Here is a 25,519-nt window from a genome sequence, read left to right as displayed (position 1 = left end):
ATGCTAGTGTTAATTAAGCAACGCTCTTTTGTTTGGTCCCCACGTGGGTCCGTCTGCTCCACTTTTACCGTTGTTTTATTCATTTCTCAAAGACACGACACCTAAAGGAATTTATTGTTTTGAAAATACAGAAAAGTAGTTTTTATTTGGCCTAACAAACACACACAAAATTGTCGTGTCACCTCATCCACAGTGCAAATGATAAACATTCTCCTAGTGATAGTATGAGGCTTATGATCAATAAAAACGATCCTTTTTTGTATCATATGCCTTTAAACTGGATTATTTCAATGTTCATCCGAAAACTAACATTGAAAGACAGACACTGGGTATTAAAACTGGATTTAAAACAAGGATTTGAACTGAAAACTTGGAAGATGCTAGTTTTCTTTCATCAGAATGGATACTGGGATTTTCAAAATAAGAGCACAGCTGATGACACTCAATTTAGAATTTTAAAAAGTAAATGGCGTGACTGATTGTTTTTCATTTTACATTTCAATCGTCTGACAGGATTAAACTATCTTAAACTAAAAACTAAAAATAGAGAGCTCATAAACGACATCTTTTAAGCCTCTGAGTTCAGAAGTCAGGACATGACCTTGTTAATGTTTCAACGCAGAAATGTGTACATAGATCACAATCAAACTGATAAAACATTTTTTATGATTGAAGAATTGTATCGGCTTTGAACAAATAAACAAATAACAAGGTGTCCTCATTCTTACATTGTTAACCAACCACCTGTTGTCTCTGCAACATTCTGGAGTCCTTCTGCCTCTACTTACAGTCTTAAAGCGATTTTGATCGTACAATAACTTCACCATGGACCTGATCCAATGCCTTCACCATATCCAAAAAACACATGTAGAAAGGAAGCTGAGGAGTATGGGGTATTAGATACCCTAAGAAAGAATGTGTTTTCCCTGTACGAGCGGTGTCAGAGCTTGGTACCGCATAACGGTAGCAGTTCGGACTCCTTTCCAGTGAGGTTTGAACCGCACAGGGGTATCTTTTATGGACAGAATTTCTCGAAACGTCTAGGGCGTTGCAGATGAAGTGGTAATGGCTTCATCAGACAATGGTCTTCAGCTCTCAGGTCAGAGTGTGAAGCAGCAGGAATGAATATAAGCACCTCTAAAACCGTGTCCATGGTTCTAAGACAGAATGAGGTGGGGAGCCTTTACCGGGTTGGGAATAGAGATCCTGCCTCAAATGAAAGAGTTTAATTATGTTGGGGTCTAGTTCAGGAGTGAGGGAAGAGTGGAGCGGGGAAGCTTTAGCTTCATCAACAACAGGATCGGGTCGGCATCAGCAGTTATGTGGTGGTGAAAAGAGAGCTAAGCCAAAAGGCAGATCCACGTCACAAAATAGGTTTCCACCCTGAGGGTGGCTGGGGTCTCCATTAGACATGGTGAGAAGCATTGTCATCTGGGAGAGACTCGGAGTAGAGACTCAGAGGATGTTCAGTCGAGGTGGCTTGGACAGCTGATCAGGATCAGGATTGGACGTTCGTTTCTGGTGAGATGTTGAGGGCATGTCCCGACAGCAGGAGGCATCGGGGGTGACCGAGGAACACATCTCTCTGGCCAGGGAACACCCCGGGGTACCCAGGGAAGAGCTGGATGATTTAGCTGGAGAGAAGATAGTCTTTTGCACTTGTGTCCCAAAAAAGCAGAAGCATGAAGATGTAATCTTTGAAGTTGAATTTTCTTTTTTTTCTAACTATCATACAGACAACTCAACCCCCTGAAGCATAAACTCCTTGGCAGATGTAATAATTATTATTATGTCATTTACTTATTTCAGGAAATACACCTTTTTATTAAAAGTTGAAGCTTCACACAAAGGTGTGACGAATTCTGCAATCACTGTATTTCAATTAGATATTTGTGCTCATTTGAATCTCAGTATTAAAACTGCTTAAATAGGTTACGTGTTTTTAGTCATCGGGTATTTAATGTAGTTTTCAAATTGAATATAGATCAAATGAGGAAGTCATCTATAAACGTCATTATTGTTTGTGTGTGTAGTTCTAGTCTCTTAAATTGGTTTTATAGCCACGTTTTAAAATGAGCTCATCGAACAAAAGCAAGATATGAATCCGACAATGAAGCTCGCAGAATTATCACACTGGATGCAAGGTCGTTTCTCCGCCTCATTGTTTCTTTGATGCTAGAATTCATTTTCACATCAACAGTTTTTATCTCCATCACAGCTGTTTGGAGGCGTGACGTCCATTGTAATAACTTTTGGAGCAGCACGAGCCACACATTTGACCTAAAATAAAATCAGCTTCTGCGTTAGTAACGATGAAACTATCTTCTTCGTTTATTTCAGACCGCTTTCCCACTCTCCTGATTAACCTCACGCAGCTTTGCTAAAACTACTGAAGCTTGTCAACCCTCCGGTCCTGCGAATTTAATCGACATTGTGATGTGGCGACAATGTGACTGAATGTTTGTTAAAGAGCTGCCATGAAATAAAGCAGCACAAAACACCTTTTAGCAGACTTGGTCGACAAAATGTATATTAACTATATTTTTATTTCATTGTTGGACGCTCAATCTATCCTAATTTTTATAAAATTCCCTTCCTTTAACATCAGTATTTTTATTATTATTATTTACACATTTTATGAATTATAAAAAATATTATGTGAACTGAAAGCCAAAAATAAAAACAATGTTATTGTTACTGTATCAAGAAGAAAAATGGTCGCAAAATAACACCATATCTTTAATTTCTAAAAAGCCTTGTGACCTTATATCATCATTTACCCCAGCATGTGCTCTCTTGGGGAGGCTGTCTTTTCACCCTTTTTAAACCTGGCTATAACAAAAGTCACACAGGTCTGGAGCTCATTCTCAACCTCCAGCTCCTCTCATTTCCACCACTGATGGAGAGGGTTAGGAACCTCCTATAAATATCTTGAATTCTGTTCTGACACCAATCTTACTTTTTCTCATCATGGATAACCTTTTGAAAAAAATAAGAATAGAACTGGGATTTTACTTTAGAAACAAGCATTGTTTTTACCGCTCTGCTAAAAAGAAACTTGTTATGGCTCCTTTTCTTCCCATGATACATTTTGGGTAATGTCTTTTATGTGCATCCCTTAACCCTTGTGTGGTTTCTGGGTCAAGGTGAATGACGTCCCTGGCTTCTATTAATACATATGCAGTGATGTAGGTTGTTCACCTCGACCCAGAAACAACACAAGGGATAACTCAAACAGATTTGTTTTCAGGCCACCTTGACCCTGAGATAACATGAGGGTTAAAGCTATAGACACAGTATATCATGGTGCAAAAACCTCTTACCCATTACTGTTTATGATATAAAGAGGCAAGTTTGACATCACTTTTATATTGGAAAAATGGCTGCAGTGGCACACTTTTATAGACAAAGCCGTCCCTTTCTCCTGTTGTTTTGGGAACTCCTCGTCCTGGAATCACATCCAGAATTTTTCGAAAATTCCCTTATGGAGTCTCTCTGGGCTCCCTTGTAAAATATATGCAAATATCAACCTGGTTAAATAAATGATACACTTTTCTTTTTTTTTTAATCCCACAAATTCTTTTGACAATTAAGTGTTGCCTTATTTTAGGGATTCAGAAAAAGGTAACCCTAAGTAAGAAAGAAACAGATATTTTTAGATTGTAATTATAACTGCCATTCAGTTGAACTCCACGAATGGACTGATGTCAAGTTTATTTATTCATAGAAACACCATGAATACTTAAACAGATGATGGTTTGTTACACACTTCCTTTCTAACATGTACATTATACAAAACAAACCGTACTCGCTGCTGACCAACAGTATGGAATCACAGCATGAAAAAGTTATTTATCTTTCCTTTCTTCAACTGCTGCATGTTACTTTTTGATGAAACTTTATCGACAAAACACTATTTCTTAGCTGAGGTTTTCCTCATTTACTATTATAATCTCTCTGTATTGGTGTGTAACGCAAACGTAAATCATAAGAAAAATAGAGTCACTCCTTTTAAGTGTTGTCATGGTAACCCAAACGTCCAGACAGAAGCAGCTGCAGTAATAATACATTTGTAGTTGTTTTTTAATCTTATGAAAAGTCTGTTCTTACATATAAAGTGTGTTTGGAATTAGCATCTATTTGCAAGACACATGGAGGTTTAGGCTTTAGGCCTGTCATGGCTGACTCACTTCTTCTGCTAGGACTGTGCCAGAAAAGTGGGCAAACCATTCTGGTTTCTTTTTTCTTTTCTAAAAATCACTCGGCCTACGCGGGATAGTTTTATTCCCGAAGCGCTCTGTTAGCTAATCCTACTAAATATTATAACTCATGATGAAGAGGAATGGCACAAAAAAAAGCTTATTTTTTAACTTATGTTAACATATTTCGAGCATCTATGTTGACTGAAGACTCAAGAGGTTTTATCTCATATATCCAATAAACAGACGGCTTTCGACAAGAAAATATTGTTGTTGCCTTTAAAGACTTTTGATTTAAATTCTTTATCTGAAATCTGATTTATTTTTTCTTTCTGTGTCCGAAACATCCATCCAATCCTCTTCATCGTACTGAGGCTGGGTTTTATCTCCTGCTAAACACTGACCTCTTGTGTTCAATACCTGTCACTGCAGGGTTAACACCAAACTTAATCATATATATTTATATTCGCAGGCCTGTCGTCATGGGAACATTCAACATCTGGAGCATCTGCTGTTCTACGGTTCTGACATGAGCGCACAAAACGCCTCGGGGAACACGGCGCTTCACATCTGCGCCCTGTACAACCAGGTCAGTGAGCTCGCCCGTGCATGAGGCGTGTGCTTGCGTTAAACAAACTACCTGAAGAAGCACCTGTCATGGGGAGGATGTGCCGCCCTTGCAGAAACCGACACCTTGCTGTCATGTTCTCGGTCGCTCTCGTTATCTCCCATCACGCTGACATTTCTGCTGACACGGCGTTATATATATTCTACCACTTTCTCAGGTTTTGGAATGGGTTCTGCAGCTCAAGCGCTACTGTGATGTCTCACGGATGAAGGAGCTGCCATTTTGTTAATAGTGTTGCCACGAGTATGAAAGTATATCAGTGGCATCAGAACATGGTTGAATTTGAATCTTTTATTTTGTTTTTTAATTGAAATTTTCGATTTTTTAATCGTTAAATTGTTATTTTTTAACAAATTAATAAATCATTTCTATATTTACATGATAATTTGTTTTAATTGATTTTTTTTTCTTTACATGTAGAGTTTGATGTTCTAATTTCAATAATTAGAAAATACATTTTGTAAATTCAATATTTTTTAATCAGTTGCCTTTTGAACTCAATATACAAATGTTAAGATAATAGTAACCTAACCTAATAACGAATCAAGCACTGAGCCACTAACTTTTAAAGTCACACTAACCTGTAAAACTAGCATTAGTTGCAAATGAAATCTAACTGTTGCTTTGGAATCCACCATCGTGATCACCAAACCAGTGCTTCTACGTCGTCATGTGATCGTCTGTTTGTCTTGTGATTGGCTGCAAGTATGATCAGGTAGCTCGGTACTCTTTTGGTATGGTCTGGTGGAACTGTTATACCCACATTTTCATATTGAATTATTGAATTTATTGGATATTTCTATAAATGCTTAAAAGAAAAAAAAATACTTTAGTTATTTTTCAGAATTGATTTAAAAAAAAGATTTAAAATGCTTAACTAACATTTCAATAAAAATGTTTTAGTATTTGAGACATTCTGATGGCCCTGATATATTCCATTCAAGAGCCACTTTGAAATGTAATTTGGTCTCCAAAGCTCAGGTCCCAGTGACAAGTATGTTAGACACTTGTTGACGACAGCATCTCGAGTTAGTCTTGATTATAGCAGTTATCGTCCCAATGGTCAATCAGATGAAGCTCTTTGTTCCCAGCTGGTGGTCTGGACTAATAACAGGAGGTCCTTGATTATAAGAGGAGTTATGGGCTCTCGTGTTTCAGCCTTTCTTTCCCAGTAATGGCAGGAAGTGGTTAGGAAGTCCTTCATTAGGATCAGATTGTTGGTGGACCTTTGTTGTAGCTCTCAGAGCTATTTGTGGTTACATGAGCAAGTTTTTCCCTGGAAAGTAGGTTCAATTTAATTCACTTGTCATAACAAAGTTATCTCAAGACACTTTAGAGTTTAAGTAAGACTATAGTGGAAAAAGGAATAACAATCCCGACAACTCAATAATGAGTAAATCACATCGTGGCAGTGGCAAGGAAAAACTTCCTTTTATAAGGCAGAAACCTCGAGCAGAACCAGACTCAGTGTTGACGGCCTCCTACTGTGACCGTCTGAGAGGAAGGATGGGGGGGGTAGACAGATGGACAGAGAGAAGAGTGAGGGAGGATACAGTGAGAGAAAAGAGGAGACTAAAGAGTCCATGGAGGGTCGTGGAGAGAACTCGTCGTTGAGGTCCTGTTTCACAGCAGAGGGTCTTGAAACTGAAGGCCCTGGCTCCAAATCTACATTTAAGAGATTTGTTCTATAACTTATAGATCTGAGTTTAAGGATCATAAGTTCCTAGAACGTTGATAAGTTTCGGATTAGATCTTTGATGTATGTTGGTGCTAGATCATGTAAAGCTTTGTAGGTTAAGAGAAGGATTTTACATTTTAATATCTTTTAGGAACCTAAAGACTAATATTATTATATTCACAATGATATTGACACACTTGAAGAGATACCAAGAGTAGAAGCTTGTTTATCTTAATGTTCACGGATGGTCATGGTCATGGTCAAATCATTTGCTGTGTTTTCATTTGACTCATCTTGTGACTCATCTTGCTACTCAAATTAGTTGTGATGGTTAGCATTTTTATTTTTGCACTTAAACAGAACTCTGTACACACTTTGGACATGCCTGATATATTTCTGTTCTTTACATGGAAGACTTTTGAGTTTTTTCTTAAAACCAACTCACTACAAGCTCTGCAAAAACTACACCAGGGAGAAAGAAAACATTTTCTTATTTCTCTGCTGGTGTGAAAACAGTACATTTAAAAGATGTAACATTTAAAAATGTTTCCAAAAAGTGTTTTATTCCCAGCTAAGCTTTAGTTTTGAATCCTTCAGCTGGTTTTATACATATTTTTTTAATAATGATTTATTCAGAGATAGGAAAGAAAAAGTCCTAATGAGTGACTAAATATATATTTTTGACCATCATTTATGGTGTGCGAGTCTTAAACATATAGCGCATGTCAAACCATGATTTCTCCAGATGGAATTTAAAAATAGCTTTGCTGCGCGTCACAAAATTGGAAGTGAAATATCTGGTTTGTGTTTGATTTTCAGTGAGAGTGATCCTCAACTCTGGTGTTTAAAATAGTCATTATATCCGTGTGTGAGCGGAGAGGAACATGCGTGGTTGAGCACTTTGTGGGCGAGATGTGCAGCAGATTCAAACCCCTCAGCTCTCTCCAGCTCCCTGTTCCTCTCTCTATTCTTCTCTCTCTCCACCTATTCTCTCCTTCTCACTCCCTCTATCTGGAGTGGAGATGCAAACACAGTCAACAGCGAGTGAAGCTTAAGGTTGCTCAGCTTCTTCTACTGGGATGTTTTAGATCTTCCAACATTCCTTGACTATCCCAAGAAGCTTCCAGACCAAAGTAGGGGGTTGGAATTTGGAGTTTTTGTTTGTCTGCTTTGACGTTTGATCTCCATGTCTTCGTCCACAGGACAACTGTGCTCGAGTGCTGCTGGTACGAGGAGCCGACAAGGAAGTGAAGAACTACAACAGCCAAACTCCCTTCCAGGTAAAAACAACCCGAAAGTCAATGTGTGATATAAGAGAAATACAAGAAAAACTATTTGCTGAGGCGGCATATATATATTCCTATTTGTTACCATAGCAACCAGGCAAAATGTCAAGGTCAGCCTGAATCTGGAGGTTGTGGGCAACAAACGCTTCGCTTCCCAGCAACGGCTAGTTGGAATTGTTACACAACTAAACTTGTTTGGGATGATGATATCTGTTTGTTTTTTATTAATAATATTCTCATATTTCTATAGTATTTTTGAACATGTTTTGAACACTTGTATTATGTTATTTTTTTTAGCAACCTTTTTTATTTATTTACCTAAATTAGTCCCCAAATATCAACTATATGCCATAACAAACCCCATCTTTCAGTGTCTACTTTAGTCTACTGTTGTCTTCATACACACTTTTCTTTAATAGAATTTTCATGTTACTCCTACACCCGGTGTCAGAAGTAGGATGTCTCTATCAGATTATGGTGATAGGGTTTACACCTATGGTAGTGTATCAGTTCCATTCGATATATTAGAATTATGATGATTTAATTGAACATTTTGAAGCATTTCATTGTTTTTGTTACTAATTTAATTCAATAGTTTATACATTGAAAGGTTGAATTGGTTTTAATTTAATATATTTAAATGGTTTTTACATGCTTTATTCTAGTCACAATAATTAAAAGGTTTATTTTTCTGATTTCAATATTTTTTATAACCTTTTAATTTTAATAGAAAAATGCTGCCACCAACTTCTTCCTATTACTCCTGTTTACTGGACTTCTTTACCCCATGTTGCCTTCATGAACTGTGGGTCACTAGGTTGATTGGTTATTGAAGTTCTGTTAGCTTTTTTCTCACTCAAGACTTTTTGAAATAGAGACGTATGTGAGGGTTGTTCAGAAAATGTATGAAGACAGCAAATGACAGAAAAGCCTATTAAGGAGTCTGTATGAATGATGTTGTTTGCTGATGATATAGTGATTTGTAGTGCGGGGTACAGCTGAGTAGAGGTAGAACAGTTGTAGTCGTAAGGAATAATAAACACAGATGAAGAGGAGAGTGCAAACAGTGTAGCATTGTCTATCCAAGCTGAATAGAAACGAGAGGGGGGTACATTGAGATAATGTCTTATCTTGAGTTCCAGAAATTGTTAAACCTGTACATTTGCAGAGGTGTTACCTTTATATGTTGGCCTGTGTTTTGTTTTTAGGAACATCTTTTTACCTTATTCCTTCGATAGTGAATTGTAGGAGCAAAACGACAACACGTGATTGTTCTGAAACCACGCAACCATCTCCCTGGACCTTCCTCCTGGAGTGTCCTCTTGAATTAATTATTGAATCTCTCCGTCCATTTTCCCTTTCTGCGTGTTTGAATTATTCCTGAGCCCAGCTAACATGTTTCATTTCCTTTCGGAAAGTCGTCTTAAATTAAATATTTGGACTGTTCCTGATTGATGTTATAATTCACTGGTCTGTATTTGAGTCATCACTGATGTCTTGTATCTCCAACGGTCCGTTCCTCTTTACTTAACACTTCCGTCATCTTGTTTTAAACTAATGTGAAAATACAACTCTCCTGACTCACTCACATTTTTTTAATGTTAAAGTCTTCCTCTTGTGTGTCTCATGTTTTGAAGTTGTTACTTTATAAAGATCTCCCCCCTCGGAAATCTTGGCGAACGAGAGGTTACGAGAGTGAAGCCCATTATGACGTAATAATGGGCTTCACTCCTCCTCCAGCCAGCTGTAATCAACAGCCGCTTTGTTAATACAACAAGTCCCTCGGAGGTGGAGACTTCCGGGATTAATGACGCGCCGTGAAAAATCTCAATGCTTGAACGATCACAACAGTGTGGCCCTCTTGAACCGATTGACCGATGGCTCGAAATGAAAGAACTTTAATTAAGATCTTTAAAGTCTTTACGGTGACCTGTAAAGTAAAAAAATAAGTTTTAATGGGAATGTATGGGGATGGAGGACGAAAATGGAGATCATTTAATTCAAGCCTTCAAGAATGAAAACACAATATTTCAATCTGACTCCTGTTAAATGTTCATATTGTTGCTGTGATCTTCGTCATTGACATCCCTGTTTTAGACTTTTCTTCACTTTCTGTCATTTTTAATGGAAACTTCTTCTTCTTTTTTACATTAATTCAAAGATCTCCACATGGCAGCATTGCATGTGATGTTTTTGTCAACTGAACTGTCTTGTCATGAACTTTCATTCAGATTTATGATTCTATAATACTCATTTATAACAAAAAACTAGCTAATTTAGGATCATGTAGAGGTTGAATTAAGAACGTAAAAAGAAGGAACCTTGGTTTATTAACAACATATATTTTCCTTGACTATGATTAATCATTAAAATGATAAAATATTTTAAGATAAACCGACAGAAAATTGCAGTGAAGTATAAAATATTGCAATATCAAAAAAGATTCTGTATTCAATAAAGAGGATTTAAAGAACACGGGAAGTAGAAGTTTGTATTTTCTTTCATGGTGAAAGAAGAAGTCCGATCACTCAGCGTGACACAGTAGGACTTAATGTCAAATGTATATGTACAGATCTCATTAATAACCCTTAAGTAGTTCTCAACAACCACTGGGCCAGAAATAATCTCTGTAGGAATTTACTATTGATTTCTGAGTAACGAGTGCAGCCGGTTGACAAAACAAGACACTTGACAAGTTTACTAACACATCCACTTAAAGTTAACACTTCAACTCATAAGCCTGTAAATTAGATATAGTGAAATGTATGTTTTATCTTCTTAAAGTTTGTCCGTGATGTAAAAACGTTGGGGATGTCCGGCCTAAAGAGAGCTTTTGTTACTGTAGGTCTTAGAAAGGTTTCGCTTTCAGGATGATTTCCGGTTAATTATTTGCAAAGATCGACGAAAACCTCGTCCGAGATTGTGTCTCATTCGACCGAACACCCTTCTTCTCGTCCGCTGCTCTCGCTCCACCACGTCTCCCGGAGTGTTCTTCTGCATTACCATCATTTAGTCGTCATCTTGACTGCTCTGCTCCACGCTTCTTCTCGACGCTCTCTCAGGTCGCACCTACTTAGCTCTCGCATCTCACGGAATGTTTTACCGAGCTGTCGTTCTTCTCCCTCCTCCTCTGACCAAACACCCCTCTATCTTCGCATGGTCCGTTCACGACGGATACCTCAGCGCATCTCCTTCTCCCACGGATGCTGTTCATTAGAGCGTGTGTTAACCGAGCTCATCGTTTATCTGGAGCAGAAGGATCTGATCATGGTGTTAGTGTCAGTGTCGCCCTGAGGTCCTCGTGTTGTCACCACGTTTACCTCCATGACTGCGCCTTTCCAACACCTGACAAGACTTGTGGAGACAAAAAATTACATTATTTTAAACATACATTAAGCTATATATGGATATATGTATCGATATATAACACAATCTTAGTGAAAATGAAAATAAAAATGTTGCAAATGGGAGATGTTTGAGCTCTTTTCTAGACGTTTTCCTCTCATGTTTGATCACACAGGCAGGAACGGTACATTAGAGTATCAGCAGCCACTCGAGCTGCTCTGGACTCTTGTTCTTACTATCTTTATCTCTGGTGTTGCTCTCCTCCTACACACAGGGCCACAGCTCATTCCAGCAGGTTTGCTCCTGTTCTCTAAGCATCTGGAATTCTGGGAAACTCAGGGATCTCATATGAGAAACTCAACACATGGATATAAGAAAATATTAATCATATTTTCACTCTATTTTTGTTTATTCTTTATTATCATTACAACCAGTTCAACAAACATTGAAGAGCACGTTTGGAAGCTATAACATTTTTTTAAAATAAAAATGTACATCCAATGACGTTAATCCTGAAAATGTATTTGTTTTAACACAAATAAAAGCGTCTAATATATTCCAAAATTTGAAATTTATCTGTTATTATGCATAATAAAATGTTTCTGCAGAAGGAGGTTGTATGTGCACCAATAAGTCAGGTGGTCATAATGTTATATAACAGTGTTAGCACCTTCGGGTCATTCCAATAAACTGGTGACATTTCTACTTTACATTTCTTTAAAAAAAATTGAGGGCAAATTATGTAAGACTGATGACCTGCAAAATAAAAAAATAAAAAAATGACCTTAGACAAAAATCTCAATACCTATCGAGGCTTTTTTTTAATAATAAAAATGATTTTCAAAAAGTTCAGTTTGTTCTAAATAATGTCCTCAAATGTATATTGGAAGGTTTGTTACATAATATCAGGTTAGTGGTAAAAGATCCAATGAATCATAACGGATTGTTTGGGTACTGCCATGTTTGAGACCTTGGCTCCTGCAAGGGTTTGAGTGATGTCATCCGCTGTGTCTGATGTGAGTTAAGGAAATAGTTTGTTTAAAGACAGAAATAATAAGCATTTATCATGATTTTTTTTTTTTTTGATTTTGGAAACTTGTTTTTTATTTATTTATAATATTGTATAACAATAGTCTGATACCAATTTGAATTTAAAAATACTGGTTTGTGTGACTTTGTCTTTGTTCCTGTCAGAACACGCAAAAGTGTAGATTTACAATGTCATTAACAACATATGACCTTACAGTTTTGATCCTTTTTAATACACCTCTGCACATTTTTCCAGGTTTAAGAGCTCATGTAACAAACCAGACACAAAAAAGCAGTCAATATGTTATTGTTTAAACATTTTAAAAATACAAGCCTTCCCCCTGACCTCATAGTTTCTTCCTTCTTTGGTGTTTTTGACAGGCTCAACTTTATATTAGTAGCCATCTTATTTCAAACCTATGTTAAAAAATAACTTTTATGAGATCATATTCATCGTCTGCGTCTCTAATTTTTACACTTTATTGTCACATAATCCTTTTCATTTTGTTTTTAATGCCTTCACTTATATTTTTGGAGTAATTTGTTGAATTTCTATAAAAAGTTGAAACGAGGTTAAACCTGAAAAATACATCAGTAATGATTAAGATATAGTATCTGCTTATCCATTGATATTTTTCACACGTATTTCATTTTATATCACCACTTGTGTTAACCATTTATGGCCCTCTAGTGACTCTCAATTGTCTTTGGCAGAGTGTTCTTTTATGCCCCCTGGTGGAGTCATTTAAAAACTCCCGTTCTTCACTAATAGGGCAGTGCAGGCAAAATGTTTTAATAGACAAGTGAGCGTGGCTGGGAAATGACTATTGTGGTAGAATTACTCATTCATCTCGACACCATCAGTGCCTTTAGATGAGCAAACCTCAATGAGTGGTTGAATCAGGAATCTATTTGCTGCCTGTGCAATTAGTTGTGTGTGCGTGTGTGTGTGTGTGTGTGTGTGTGTGTGTGTGTGTGTGTGTGTGTGTGTGTGTGTGTGTGTGTGTGAGTGTGAGTGCTTCCTCGCCGCAGCCTCATCTCCACTCTCTAAATGCCTTATGAAAGCTTTCAAAGGGATAAAAAAAAATTAATCTTTGTTTAAAAATCCATCTTCTTCTGGCACATCTTTTCCTTCACACACAAGCGCTTCCTCTCACCTCTGTGCTCCGACAGCTTTTCATCCTCCACACAGTACCTGATTTAATTTGCTTTTCCTTTTTTTTTTACACACCCTTTTCATCAGCGAGCCCCTCACTCGTATCTCCTTCACTTCCCTTATCTAAATCCTCCCTCCGTATTCTTCGTCTTTTATCCTCCACAGTGGACGCCTTGACTTTTCCGACATTCCCAGCGTCCGTCAGGCTGTCGGAGGAAAAAATGACGGCGTCCTGGTCGAGAAGTGGGATTTAATCCTCGATCATAGGCGTTGTTTCAGTTTTGAAGAAGTTATTTGAAACCTCTTTCCTGGCGGATAAAAATAGTCGTAGATGACGAAGAGTAAAATTAGCTCAATTATAGACGACAAGTTTTCGACTGCCATAGCAACTCACTCTACAGTCTTCTATGAGTAATTCCAGAAACAAGGGGTTATTAGTTTACATTTTGTATTAACCAAACTGGTAACTCTAATTGGGAGTATACAATGTATTTACTCTAACCTCAGTCTTTACTATGATTGAAAGTGTTAAATTAATTATTAATTATTAAATATAAAAAAATAAAATCAAAAATCAAAAAGTCCCTTATCATGGCACAGACAACATTAGATTTATTTTCAAACTGTTCTACATAAACGCTACAATTTCCCATCATTAATAATATAAATTCATATTTGCACTTTGTTGTCTCTTTGAACTTCGTTCTTTTTATTACATTATTTTTATTAGCACTTTGTTCTTCTTGCTTTTATGAAACGTCTGTACCTTCTATTTTCTCCTGTTTACTGGAAACCTAATTTCCTGAAGGAGATCTCCAGAGGGATTAATAAAGTCTATAAAATCTAATCTAATCTCTTAAAAAACGTCTACACTTCAATGCAGTATATTCGTATCATAAGGTAAGGTAAAACTTTATTATTATATAAACATATTATATAATATAATTTTAGATTTGTTTGCCTTGTTTTCTAGCAGGTCATCCGCATAACATTAGTTTCTTTCTCCGTTTATGATAATTCCTGTAGATTTCAGATTACATCGGATAGCAATAGAGAAAGATCTATCGTTTTGCAAAAAAAAAAGGGGATGAAGTGGGCATCCCTGTCTTCTGGACCATTCAAGTGAAAAAGAGGTAGAATTTAAGACATTAATTTTGACTGTAAACTGACTAAATTCATTGCATTTAATGAAAAACTGACAGCATATAAACTCACATACTTACATTTTTTTAACCTCAGAGTTTTTGTTACAGAACTGAATGTAGCGACTGTGGCTAACTAGCATAGTGTGTTACCATCATTGTGTTAGGGTAGTGGATTTAAATGATAGCAACACTTTCACAGGTGGAGTGTCAAAACACTTAGTTGCAAAACTTTTCTAGTCTCTATAATAATCAGTAGTCATTTTAAACAGTCATCTCGTAGAACTCTCGAGCTATTATTTTTTTTACGACTTGCAATGACACTGTTCTGACACTGGGGGGAGCCAGAAACATTTTTTCAAACCAACGTATTGCTACTTTAATATTTAAAGTATCTACAGCTTTTATATAAATACATATTTTCAATGTACTTCCTGTCTTCTGGTTGGTTGATGTGAAAAAGAGATTCAAGTTAAAGCCATTGGTTTTTATTGTGAATGCTGTATTTTTAATATGAGTTTACAGAGCTAGCTACTTAGCTTTTAGGTTCAATATTCCATCAAATAAAACATGTGCATCAAACTTGACAATATATCCATGTACACTGTAATGACCATAAACAATTTTCAATTATGATTTTCTAGTGTACTTTATGTCATATGTCTTTATTCATGACCCTCATTTGAACTCATAAGATAGTAATTTTGCTACTTTATCTACTTCTCTCCTTTTTATTTTTAACCAAGAGCTCTAATTTCAAACACTACATATACTGCGTCTCCACGGCGATCAGAGAACAGGAAGGAAGGATGCGTAGGAGGCGGCGCTGGTGGGCGGTGGAATGATAATGATGTGTTTGTGTTGTGGGCGTTCCTCGACACTGATTGGTCGCTCACATCTTGCTGAAAATCAATTGAAAAAGTTGGGCTCATCCGATTACCTGTTTCTCACCCCACTTATGTTGCAACATCCCTGTGGTTGCACATCAGTGTTGCATGATGGGATACATCGTCCTCCCTCCTCTCTGTCACCCTCCGCTGCTAAATAACTGCAAGTGTGCTTATGTAACAACTCTGTGAATTTGTGTGTTGTCAGTAACAAGACACATTTGTAGCTCAATGTGGGTCAACGCCATGAAGGAGCGTTTACTGCTCCCTAGTGGCGACAAAACGAACTACCAGAAGTCTCATAAACGTCCTAGTTTGACATTAATTTCCATTACTTATCAAGATTTTAAAATGCATGTGATTGTAATCAAAATTGTATTTATAAACTCAAAGTTATGTTTTTTGAATGAATGTTCTTATATTTTGAATTAATGCATTTTCTTTCTCTGTTTTTGCTTTTTCAAGGTGGCCATTATTGCTGGGAACTTTGAACTTGCTGAACTCATCAAGAACCACAAGAACTCTGATATTGGTGAGTCCATATTCTTCTTCTTTTTCTTTTTTTTCATCTCCCCACGAAGGATACATTTCAAATCCAGCTCTGCTTTAATCCTGCTGGGATTACGTCTGCAGGGTTCAAGGGAACGAGAGTTTGTTTATACTGGAGTAATCTCAGATTATTAGTTTGAAAGAAATGATCAACGTGTCTTCTCGGTGGGCGCGGCTCTGTGCTGATTGGTCGACGCCACAGGTGCCCCTCGAGTTGGATTTAAGGGAGTGTTTCGGATGATTGTTTCTTCAACGTGATGCTCAGCTGCATGAGAGCTGTAGAGGATTAACGCTCTTGTGTGTCTGTGTGTGAGATATTAGACAACCCACTGTGAGTTCTTAGAGATGTAACAACACTTTTCAGGAAATTATATCTAAAGATATTTAATAACATCTGATGAGACCCTTTTTTTTCAACATTAATTTACCAACACATCCCTGCGCAACGATGATCTCGATCACTCTTCTTTATTACATTTCAATTTAAACCATACTCTTAAAAACATTAATTCAGCTGTTTTAATTGACAGCTGGCAGGTCCAATGAAATCGCACCTACTCAATGGGTGACCTTATGAAAAAGAAAGCAGCCCATTGGTTTGTTTTCAAAAAAAGTAAACAGGCTGGTCAAATCACATCGATCTTGACAAACATCAGTTCCATGATTTAATAGTCTCAGAAAAAGTTGTAAATATCCGTACATTAAAGAAATATAAATTCTTAAATCAAAGTGCAACCAACACCTTTTTTGTACTTTTTTTGCCTATTTAAATCTATCATAATATACTTGAAGTCAAATATAACACATTTTACTGTCATTATTCACACTTTTAGAAACAAGTTAATGACACAAACAACTCCCATGATGCATTTTAACACACTTCTTTCCTGTGTGACGGCATATTGGTCGCTAAAATACTGTACTTTAATTTATTCATTAATTATTATTTATAATTCCACTGTGAAAATGTATCTGCAGCTTTTCAAGTCATCGATACTGAAGGGGTTGTTGATAGGGATGCAACCTCATAGGGAATGTTGAGTTTGCGAGAGTCAATAAATATTTTTAATGCTTTTTTCTACTTTAAAAAAAGTTAAAAATTAGTTTCTATGTGTTACTACTTCTTTCAGTAAGTAAGTACTTCCACAGTAATTCATTATATTTATAAAGTAAGCGTGGTTAGAAAATATATCAACAATAATGCATTAAACTTCAATTTGTTTAAATACATTTTGGTGGAAAATTAAACTTTGCAATTTTCGTATAATCTGGGGAAGAGGTTAAGAACATAACCCACGCAACAAACAAGGGACCACTGTATTTTACAACTCCTTTTAGTGGGACTTTCAAGTGTGGGGTAAGTACTATCTGTCACTGCAGAGAGAAATGAAAGTCAAATGCCTTCATGACTAACAGAGCCAGGTCAGTCCAACAGTCTGTTCTGGATTGAGACTCATCAATCAAATCCATAAAGCCTGGTGGTCTGGTACTTCGGGTGGTCCGCTGGCAGCCGTGCGGCCGAGAGAGAGAGAGAGAGAGAAAAGATGAAGCAACAAGTAAATAAATACAGATGACCAAGAGGATGAGCGAGAGATGAAGAGAATTGTAATCTAATCTAAAGATGTAATCTGGCAGTGGTGGTGCCCCAGCAATGACATCAGAGTCCAGCGCTCGCTCTGTCATGCTCAGATCAGCCCTTTGTTAATGACATGAACTTCTGTGGCCCTGATTCTGCACATCGTGTGAATGTTTACGTTGATAGAAACAGACGCGCTGATGGTCAAGAAGTTGTGATACTGGGGCCACACATGACATTAGGTCAAAATATTATTATAAAACTGACCATTTAGAGATAGCTTTCCAAATGTTTGTATTACTAGTTCAACTCTACATACATACACAAAGATATTTGTTTGAAGAACTTTGTTTTTCCTGTATGTTTTTGATGAAATGTATATAAAATGTCATATTACACAATGTATTTAATGGTAATTTTTTTTCAAATTGCAAAATAAATATTAAATGTAATCTTTTCTTTAGGCTCTCAAGAAGCTTTAAATAAAATGTTGTTTTTAACAATATATATGATTAAAATAAGACTAGATGTTATTTTAAAATTATGTTTTATTCAATTATTTATTATTAAGTTTTCCCATCATATTGAATTTTCTTTTTTTTCCTTCCTTCTTTTGGCCCTGTCTAACAAATAGCCCCTAATTTAATTGCCCTTCCCTCATTTTGACCATGTCTAAAAATAAAGGTGTTCAATAGAGATAAAGTATTTTTACTCCTAGATATATAGTGAGTAAGGATAGCGATTAAAAAACACAATCGAACAGTGAACTCCCATGATGCCCTTCTACACACTGCTCTTCTTATTGATGGTTACAATACTTTCTAAATTCTACGATAAAAAGTGATCGATAACTGTGAATAGTTGACTGGGCGGCAAAGCATTATGGGAGCTGTTCCGGTCCCCTTTAGGGTAGTTAGGAGGGATAGCAACTCATATGTAATGTTACGTTTGCAAAATGTTATATAGATTTTGTTAATAATAACACATTAAAACTCAAATGGTTACTACTTCTTACTACTACTCACAAATGCAAAAGTACTATCCACAGTGATGAGTAGTTTCTATCTGTGATATATAGTGAGCACGGGTAGACAATGAAGCAACAATAATGCATGACGCCGAGGCGGGTGACAATGTTGGCTGCAGTAAGCCTGAGTAAGAATGATTGACATGTATTAGAGCACCACTGCACGGTGTGATAATCCAGGCCAGTGTGAGGAAAACCAACAGTGACGCACGTGTGCGCGTCTATTTATGTTCCACCGTATACTCGCGGTACTTCTGCCAGGCAGGTGTTGCTACCTCCACACGCGAAGACCACGCATGTATTTGACGTGTGACTTTATTAAAACTTGATGACATCATATTGTGTCGCCATCTGTTGTCGCTGTTGCTGGGTCAGTGTGTCACTGTCAGATAGCCAATCGCCGCGGCAACGAGACGCCGTCACGGACGGTGTCTTCTTCACACGCGGCCGACAACGGACGGTGACTGTACATTACATCATCGTACAGGAAGGTGCGCGTGTGAACGTAGATGAATGGACCCCCCCCCCTGAGTTGCTTAGCAACACCAAGGATTTGTTTCTCCAAGAAGCAGCTTACCCGTTTATTGTCAGAGGAAACATAACCCCCATCCCTACATTTTCTGACATCTTTTCAAGCCACTATGACAGCAGCCATCATGTGGAATTTCAAAATAAAAGCATGCTCACCTCTATATAGGCGTTCTCGTTTAGAAGATAGATAAAACATTCTTCATTATGGATTTATATAACATCATCATTGACTTATATTTATAAAGTAAAACATTTTCATAATATCTGATTGTATGAAATAAAATAATACAAAAAAAACAAATAATAATTATTATAATATAATAACATATAATAATAACGAAATAATAATTGAAAAAAATAGGATGACTCAAAATACTTTTCTTGTAATATTATTTTATTAATAGATGATTGTTATTGATGGATCCTGAACACTAACTAATTATTATTAAATGGTTAAATTCCAGGTTTTTCAATCGTCTTTTATTAACGGCAGGAAAGTTTGATATTAAATTAAAATTGGATTTTGAAATAAAAATTCAGGATTATTTTTGCTCTAGTTATTGACAAATATAGGTTGTTCTTTTGTTGTTTCCATCTAGTTCATTTTAACAGTTGAGTTCTATAAATACATTAAATATTTTTATTCCCTCCAATATAATCCTCGTTACGTCATCGTCTTCTGCCTCTTGTGTTGTCGATGTTTTTTCTCTTGTTTGTTTTCCGACTGCAGACGGTCTTTCATCGTCTCTGGAGGTTTTTAAAATCTGCGTCGTCAGTTGTATTTCTTCCTTTTTAAGTTTAATGCATTTTTTATGAGCCCATGTAAAGTCTAGTCTTCGGGGACTGCTAATTAGATTCGAATGTATCATCTGGCTGTACGTTCACTACAAGCACAAACGTTTCCTCGCACTTATTTACAGCTACATTTTCCCCTGGATCACAGCTTGATGTTGCACCTGGTGAGCTTATTTTTTACTCAGATTTCATATGAAAAAGAACCACATTTAAGACCAAAGTATATTGTTTTGGAGCACTAAGTGTTAAAAGAACAGACCTAGAATCGATCCATGGGGAACAACTTTTGCAAATTTGAAGTGAATAAAGTACATAAACGATCAAAATGTATCCATTTAAAACACATATTCAAAGATATCAACATAAAAAGTTTGTCTAGTGTAGATTGATACGGTTTTGATGCTAAAAAATTGAATAAATGACTCAATAGGATGGGTTTCTCAGATATGTATTGATTTACTTTTTGTTAGTTGACCGTGATGGAAGTGTGTAAATGTGTAACAAGACACAATTGTTTGATCCCTGGGGAACCCCATTGCAGATTTGAAGTGAATATAGTAAATACATTTATCAAAATGTATCTTTTAAGAGTATATATTCACCATATCTTCTTCACAGATATCAGCATAAAAGATGGTCTAGTGTAGATTCGTACTTCGTTTTGATGCTAAAAAATGGCATAAATGTCTCAATAGGATGGGTTATTTTGACAGCTTTGAGGCTCGTTTGATGATAAGGGTGTTGAATATCAAGGTCCTTTGATTGATTTAATTTTTTTTAGCCAACCCTGATGGAAGTGTGTAAATGTGTAACAAGACCCGATTAACAAAACGTTTAAAGAAGGGACCTAAGATCGATCCCTGTGGAACACCATTGCAGATTCGTAGAGAATATAGTAAATAAATGATGAACTACAGAAGTTCTATAAAAACCTTTAAACAATCTTTCTTGTCTTGTAGGATTAAAAAAAAAAAAACTAAATGCATGAAGATAATAGCATTAATGAGCAGTACAGTGGAGCATATTTCTCAGCTGCTCGAGAATCCTGGGAGGGAGGGCTGTTCACGTGCATGTGGTCGCGCTGAGCCACCGAGGAGGCGGCGGCTGTCGTGGAAGGTGTGACGGGGATCATGTGCTGCGAGCGCGGCGTCAGTCAGTGACTGTCCGCGGTGCTGGAACCGTCGGATCTACCGAAGTGATGTGACGTTCATTGCCCGGATTATAACCCCCCGTTTGAAACAATGAAGTCGATCATTAATGCCTTAAAGAAGGAAGGTAAGAACCAGTCATCTTTTTTTTTTGGAAAATACTTTTTGGTTGAACAGTTTTTAAGTGTCAAAAACTTAATTATAAAGTTGTTTCTCAAACTGTTCGAGGACATTTCCCAGTATGTTATTGTCGTTTTTTTTATTTGCGTTAGACGGAGAGTAATCCGTTAAAGGTCGTTTTGAAATCCCGAAGAAAAGCTGGTTTAGTTGTTTTTTTTTTAGGTCATTGACATGGTGGCTGCAGGGGAACAATCGAGCGCCGCGGATCAGCATCGAAGTCCCGCGGACGTTTCGCGGTTTTAGTCGGAGCCTTTGGAGCTCCGGAGGTCTGGTCTTTGGGGTGGTGGGGGGGTAGGGCGAGAAACCAGCAGCTTGGAGAAAAATACCGGCTTTTATTTTTACATCCGAGTCTGTTTTTGGAACACTTGTCCCTTTATTAAATAAAAAAAATCTTAATTAATAGTTGAATATATTGATGGTTATTGATATCTGAATCAACTCGAATCAATAGATGTTATTTATGCAAGGATGCATCACTCTAACCAGTATCTATTCTCACTATTTATGGGTTTTATTTAGCTAAAGTTATATTCTCAAATTTTACCAGAATATATATTTTTTTAAAGAACCGTGCTTCTCATCTTGTTGGTTTTTAGTATCCAAACGGATTCAAAAGTGTGATGATGGTTCCATCTGCTGTGTGACAGTATTTTCTGCTCAGCAATTCTCCAATACGGTGAATTAAACATCAATATAATCGTCAGATTATCTCCGTGAGTCTTTAAAAAAAAAGGTTGAATATAATTTTCTCCATGAGCAAAAGGTTAAGTCCACATTTTTTAAATGTGATTCATTTTTTGCGTCACTAACAGTCACATAACTACGCTTTACCCATCTGCCTGCCTCGGAATCACTGTTGTGTTGCATTGTGGGACGTGAAAGGATTTTGGTAAACAGTCATTGCAAGCAAATCCAGGAGAGATATTGAGAATATAATCACTTTTCTTATGTAGAGTTGTGATATTCAGACGACTCTGGCTATGAAACTATGTGGTGTATTATCAGCTCAACGGGTCTACTGAGGTAAAATCAACAGGAAAAGAGAATTTATATTTACTCGTTTATTTCCACCCACCACAGCAGCCTTTTTCAAAATGTCTCCCCATAAATGTCTGTCTAGTGTAGATTTATGAAGTTTTAATGCAAAAAAATGGAATTCTTTTTTTTCCCCGATTTGTGGACAGCTTTAAAGCAAGGGTCTTTGCTCGATTTACTTTTTGTTAGTTGACCCTGATGGAAGTGTGTAAATGTATAAGTGTAACAAGACACAATTGATTTTTGTTAAAGGGTAACACCAGGTGAAAAATAAAAATATTTAAGTCACAACAATGAAAAAAAAATGAAGAACTGAACATGTTTATTCGTCAATAAAAAAAAATCGCCATTACTGCCAAAAGCAAACATCAATAAAAGTAAGAAAATCTACTCAGCATTAACTTAAAAAAACAACAACTGTAGATCATTTGGGCTACACAGTTCAATTAAATGAACATACATTTAAATTAAAAAGAGTATTGTCTTTGGCGTCGATCATTCTCTTTAAAATAACTGTTTTTAAATTTTCCTTTAAATTATTTCTTTTCTACTTTTTTCTACTGTTTATTTTAACTAATAATGGTTATATATATATATATATACTGTGTATATATATAAATATATAAAACCATTATTAGTTAAAAGTCTTTAAGTCTGTTAACACTCTTATTATACGTGTATTTTATCAATTTTGAGGTCATGCATCACATCTTTCAACCAGGTTGAAACTGACTGAGATTTTCGACGTCAAGCAATTAATTGAGTAAATCTAAGGATTTCTAATTGGCTTGAGGTCAATTTAATATTATTTGGCAGCGTTCAAAAGGTAGGCCATCTTGAAAAAGGCCACATAGCCAAGGAATGTCACTTTTGATCGCTGTCGTTAATTGGCTGTTTGCCAAACTGTCAGTGATAGTGAGGGCACTGTTGTCAATATTCGAGCCTCGATCATTAATATCGGTTTGTTTATTTCCTTCAACGCCAACTTCATTATTATAATAAGTCACTGTATAATTGTTGACATCTATAATCACTGTTTCTTATCTCATCGTAAACTTTGGAATATGTATCGTTCACCATATCAACATAAAAATTCATCTTCTTTCCATCTGACGCGCCACATAAAATGAGTCGACTTGAGCTTGGACCTAATTTAAGTACCCTATTAAAAACCTCCAACATCCCAATGAAAGCCGTTAAATTATCCTGAGTAGGTTTTTCAGATGTTTCAGTATTAAAATATATCGCAAAAGCCTGATTTTTATTGAGTTTTACTGAGTGATATTGAAGTCAAGAAGAAAAGAGCAGATGTCATAATATCTAGTTGCATTTGCTGACACAAAGCCTGAACTCGCCTAAGGACGCGTTCAAAGCACAAATATGGATTTTTATTTAATGGAAAACTAGCAAGTAAGATGGTCAAGTTGGAAGCCTTGTGTTTGAAGTGTCGAGGTCTGTGTCTTGAAGGTTGTAGAATAGCTTTAATGTTGAAAAATACAAACACATTTACATATATACAAAGCTTTACCTTGGTTTCTGCTCATACACTATTGTAAAGCTATAAAAAACTACTCAGAAATTGAAGGTGGACTAATGGTTTGTGCTTCAAAAAAGGTATTTTTTCCAAACCAAAGTTGATTCACAAAAAGCAAGTAAGAAAGGAATGTATTATACAGTTGGGTCTGTTCACCACTTTGGTCGCTTGATGTTAAGATCACACTTGAACATTAACACCTCATACAAAGTAAGGAACTATATAATTTTCTTCACGGCTAATGAAAAGTGAAAAGAACAGAAGGTGCAAAGGATGCGACTGTGACTGTGTCAGGAAACTTATATAAGTCACAAGTAGAAAACGATTATCAAACGACCTCGTTAGCTCCGGAGACAAAATCCAGGTCACATCCTCATTTCTCGTCGTTGGATGTTCATGGGCTCTTTCGGTGGGTTGTGTGGACTTCCTGGAGTGTCTCTTAGCAACAGGATTGAGGTGAAAAGGTTATGCTGGTATGACGTCAGCAGAGATTAAAAAAAAAAAAGCAATCCATAATCGTACAGGAAAATGGGCAGTAATTGCCTCATCTCACTGTCTCTTTAAGACGGAACAATAGAAGGAAAATAGAAACTGGAGCAACTGAAAAAACCTGATCATACCGAGTTGACTTGTGTCGACTCATCACTATGGCTTAACAAAAGACAAATGTATACACTTAAATGTCGCAAAACATTTTTTTCACATAAATATATATCCACACCATTTGTTAATTTTTGTGTTGCAATTCAACTTTCAACCAGATGGCTACACTCCTTATGTCCTCGGCAGCTAAATAAACGGTGATTAACGGTGATGGCTGAGAATGAGAGGATACAGTTCACACCATCAGCTTTTTTTTTTCAAGATAAATGAAAGCAGTCTTTGATTTTGTCAACAGTCATGTGGTCTGTAAACTCTTTTACACCACACTCTGACAATAATACAAGTATATTCTTTTTTCCGACAGTATTTAAATCTATCGTATTTTATTGTATCATAGCCTGTTTATCATCTAAGTATTGTATTGCTAGAATCATAGTAGTACTGAATTCACAGGAGGCAGATGTAGTAAAAACAAAAGAGTTCAAGTATTTAGGATCAGTCAAAGAGCGTGATGGAAAGAGGTTGTTAGAGGTGAAGAAGAAGACGCAGGCAGGGTGGAAGGATAGAGATCAGAGGTGATCTGAGACAAAAGAGTAGCAGCTATTATAAAAGTAATGTTTTCCCGGACTGCATAGTGTCAATAAAGTTATACTAAAAGAATAAAAAAAGGCAAAAATATTCTATATTTTGCAAGACAAAGGTGAGGAAACTGATAACGTGTGCATCTCATCTCTCTCCGTACAGAAAACCTTTTGGTTTGAGTCACTGTTATACAAGGTTTTTGGTGTGATTCCAAGGTTACTGTCAGAAAAGTAATTTGTTATCTGACTGACAGGCCTGTCTATCAATCCAGTGACGAATGGATGGTAGGCTTTTTTAGAGGTCATAAGACCCACCTTTCACTAGGAGTGACTTGGAAGTAGAAGAATAGAAAGAAAATAATGTTAAAAAGAAGAGAAGGACAACCTATTGTTCCTCTTCTGTGATAAAGTAGGACATGAAGGCGACAGTGTTGTTCGTGAGTCTTTAAAATTTTGTTCTGGGGTGGATCATCTTGATGCCAAAATTAATAAATAAAGTCATTTTGGTAAACCAACTAAACACACTAACAAAAGATGCCATGGTAAACTTAAGATGAACTTAAATGTTCTGTACATACAGTTAGTTGATATTGACCTCATAATCTTTACC

The 25,519-nt window shown here is 36.5% G+C and overlaps 1 protein-coding gene across 6 annotated transcripts in view; it reads left to right on the top strand.

Moving 5' to 3' along the window:
- LOC148086651 (SH3 and multiple ankyrin repeat domains protein 2-like) overlaps positions 1 to 25,519 on the top strand; it is a 138,671-nt gene that overhangs the window by 58,736 nt on the left and 54,416 nt on the right. For 5 of the 6 annotated variants that reach the window (XM_087784824.1, XM_087784822.1, XM_087784823.1 and 2 more), the window contains exons 8-10: positions 4,672 to 4,788; positions 7,708 to 7,785; positions 15,816 to 15,882. In XM_087784824.1, coding sequence (XP_087640950.1) covers positions 4,672 to 4,788; positions 7,708 to 7,785; positions 15,816 to 15,882 — 262 coding nt within the window. Of the gene's footprint in view, positions 1 to 4,671; positions 4,789 to 7,707; positions 7,786 to 15,815; positions 15,883 to 21,054; positions 21,104 to 25,519 lie in introns of those variants that run through there. The other variant, XM_087784826.1, reaches the window with a different exon arrangement.

This window comes from Callionymus lyra, chromosome 2 (genome assembly GCF_982586985.1).
Source record: "Callionymus lyra chromosome 2, fCalLyr1.hap1.1, whole genome shotgun sequence".
Taxonomy (NCBI): Eukaryota; Metazoa; Chordata; class Actinopteri; order Syngnathiformes; family Callionymidae; genus Callionymus; species Callionymus lyra.
Note: the sequence above shows the minus strand (reverse complement) of the source record. Positions and strands in the feature narration are given on the sequence as shown.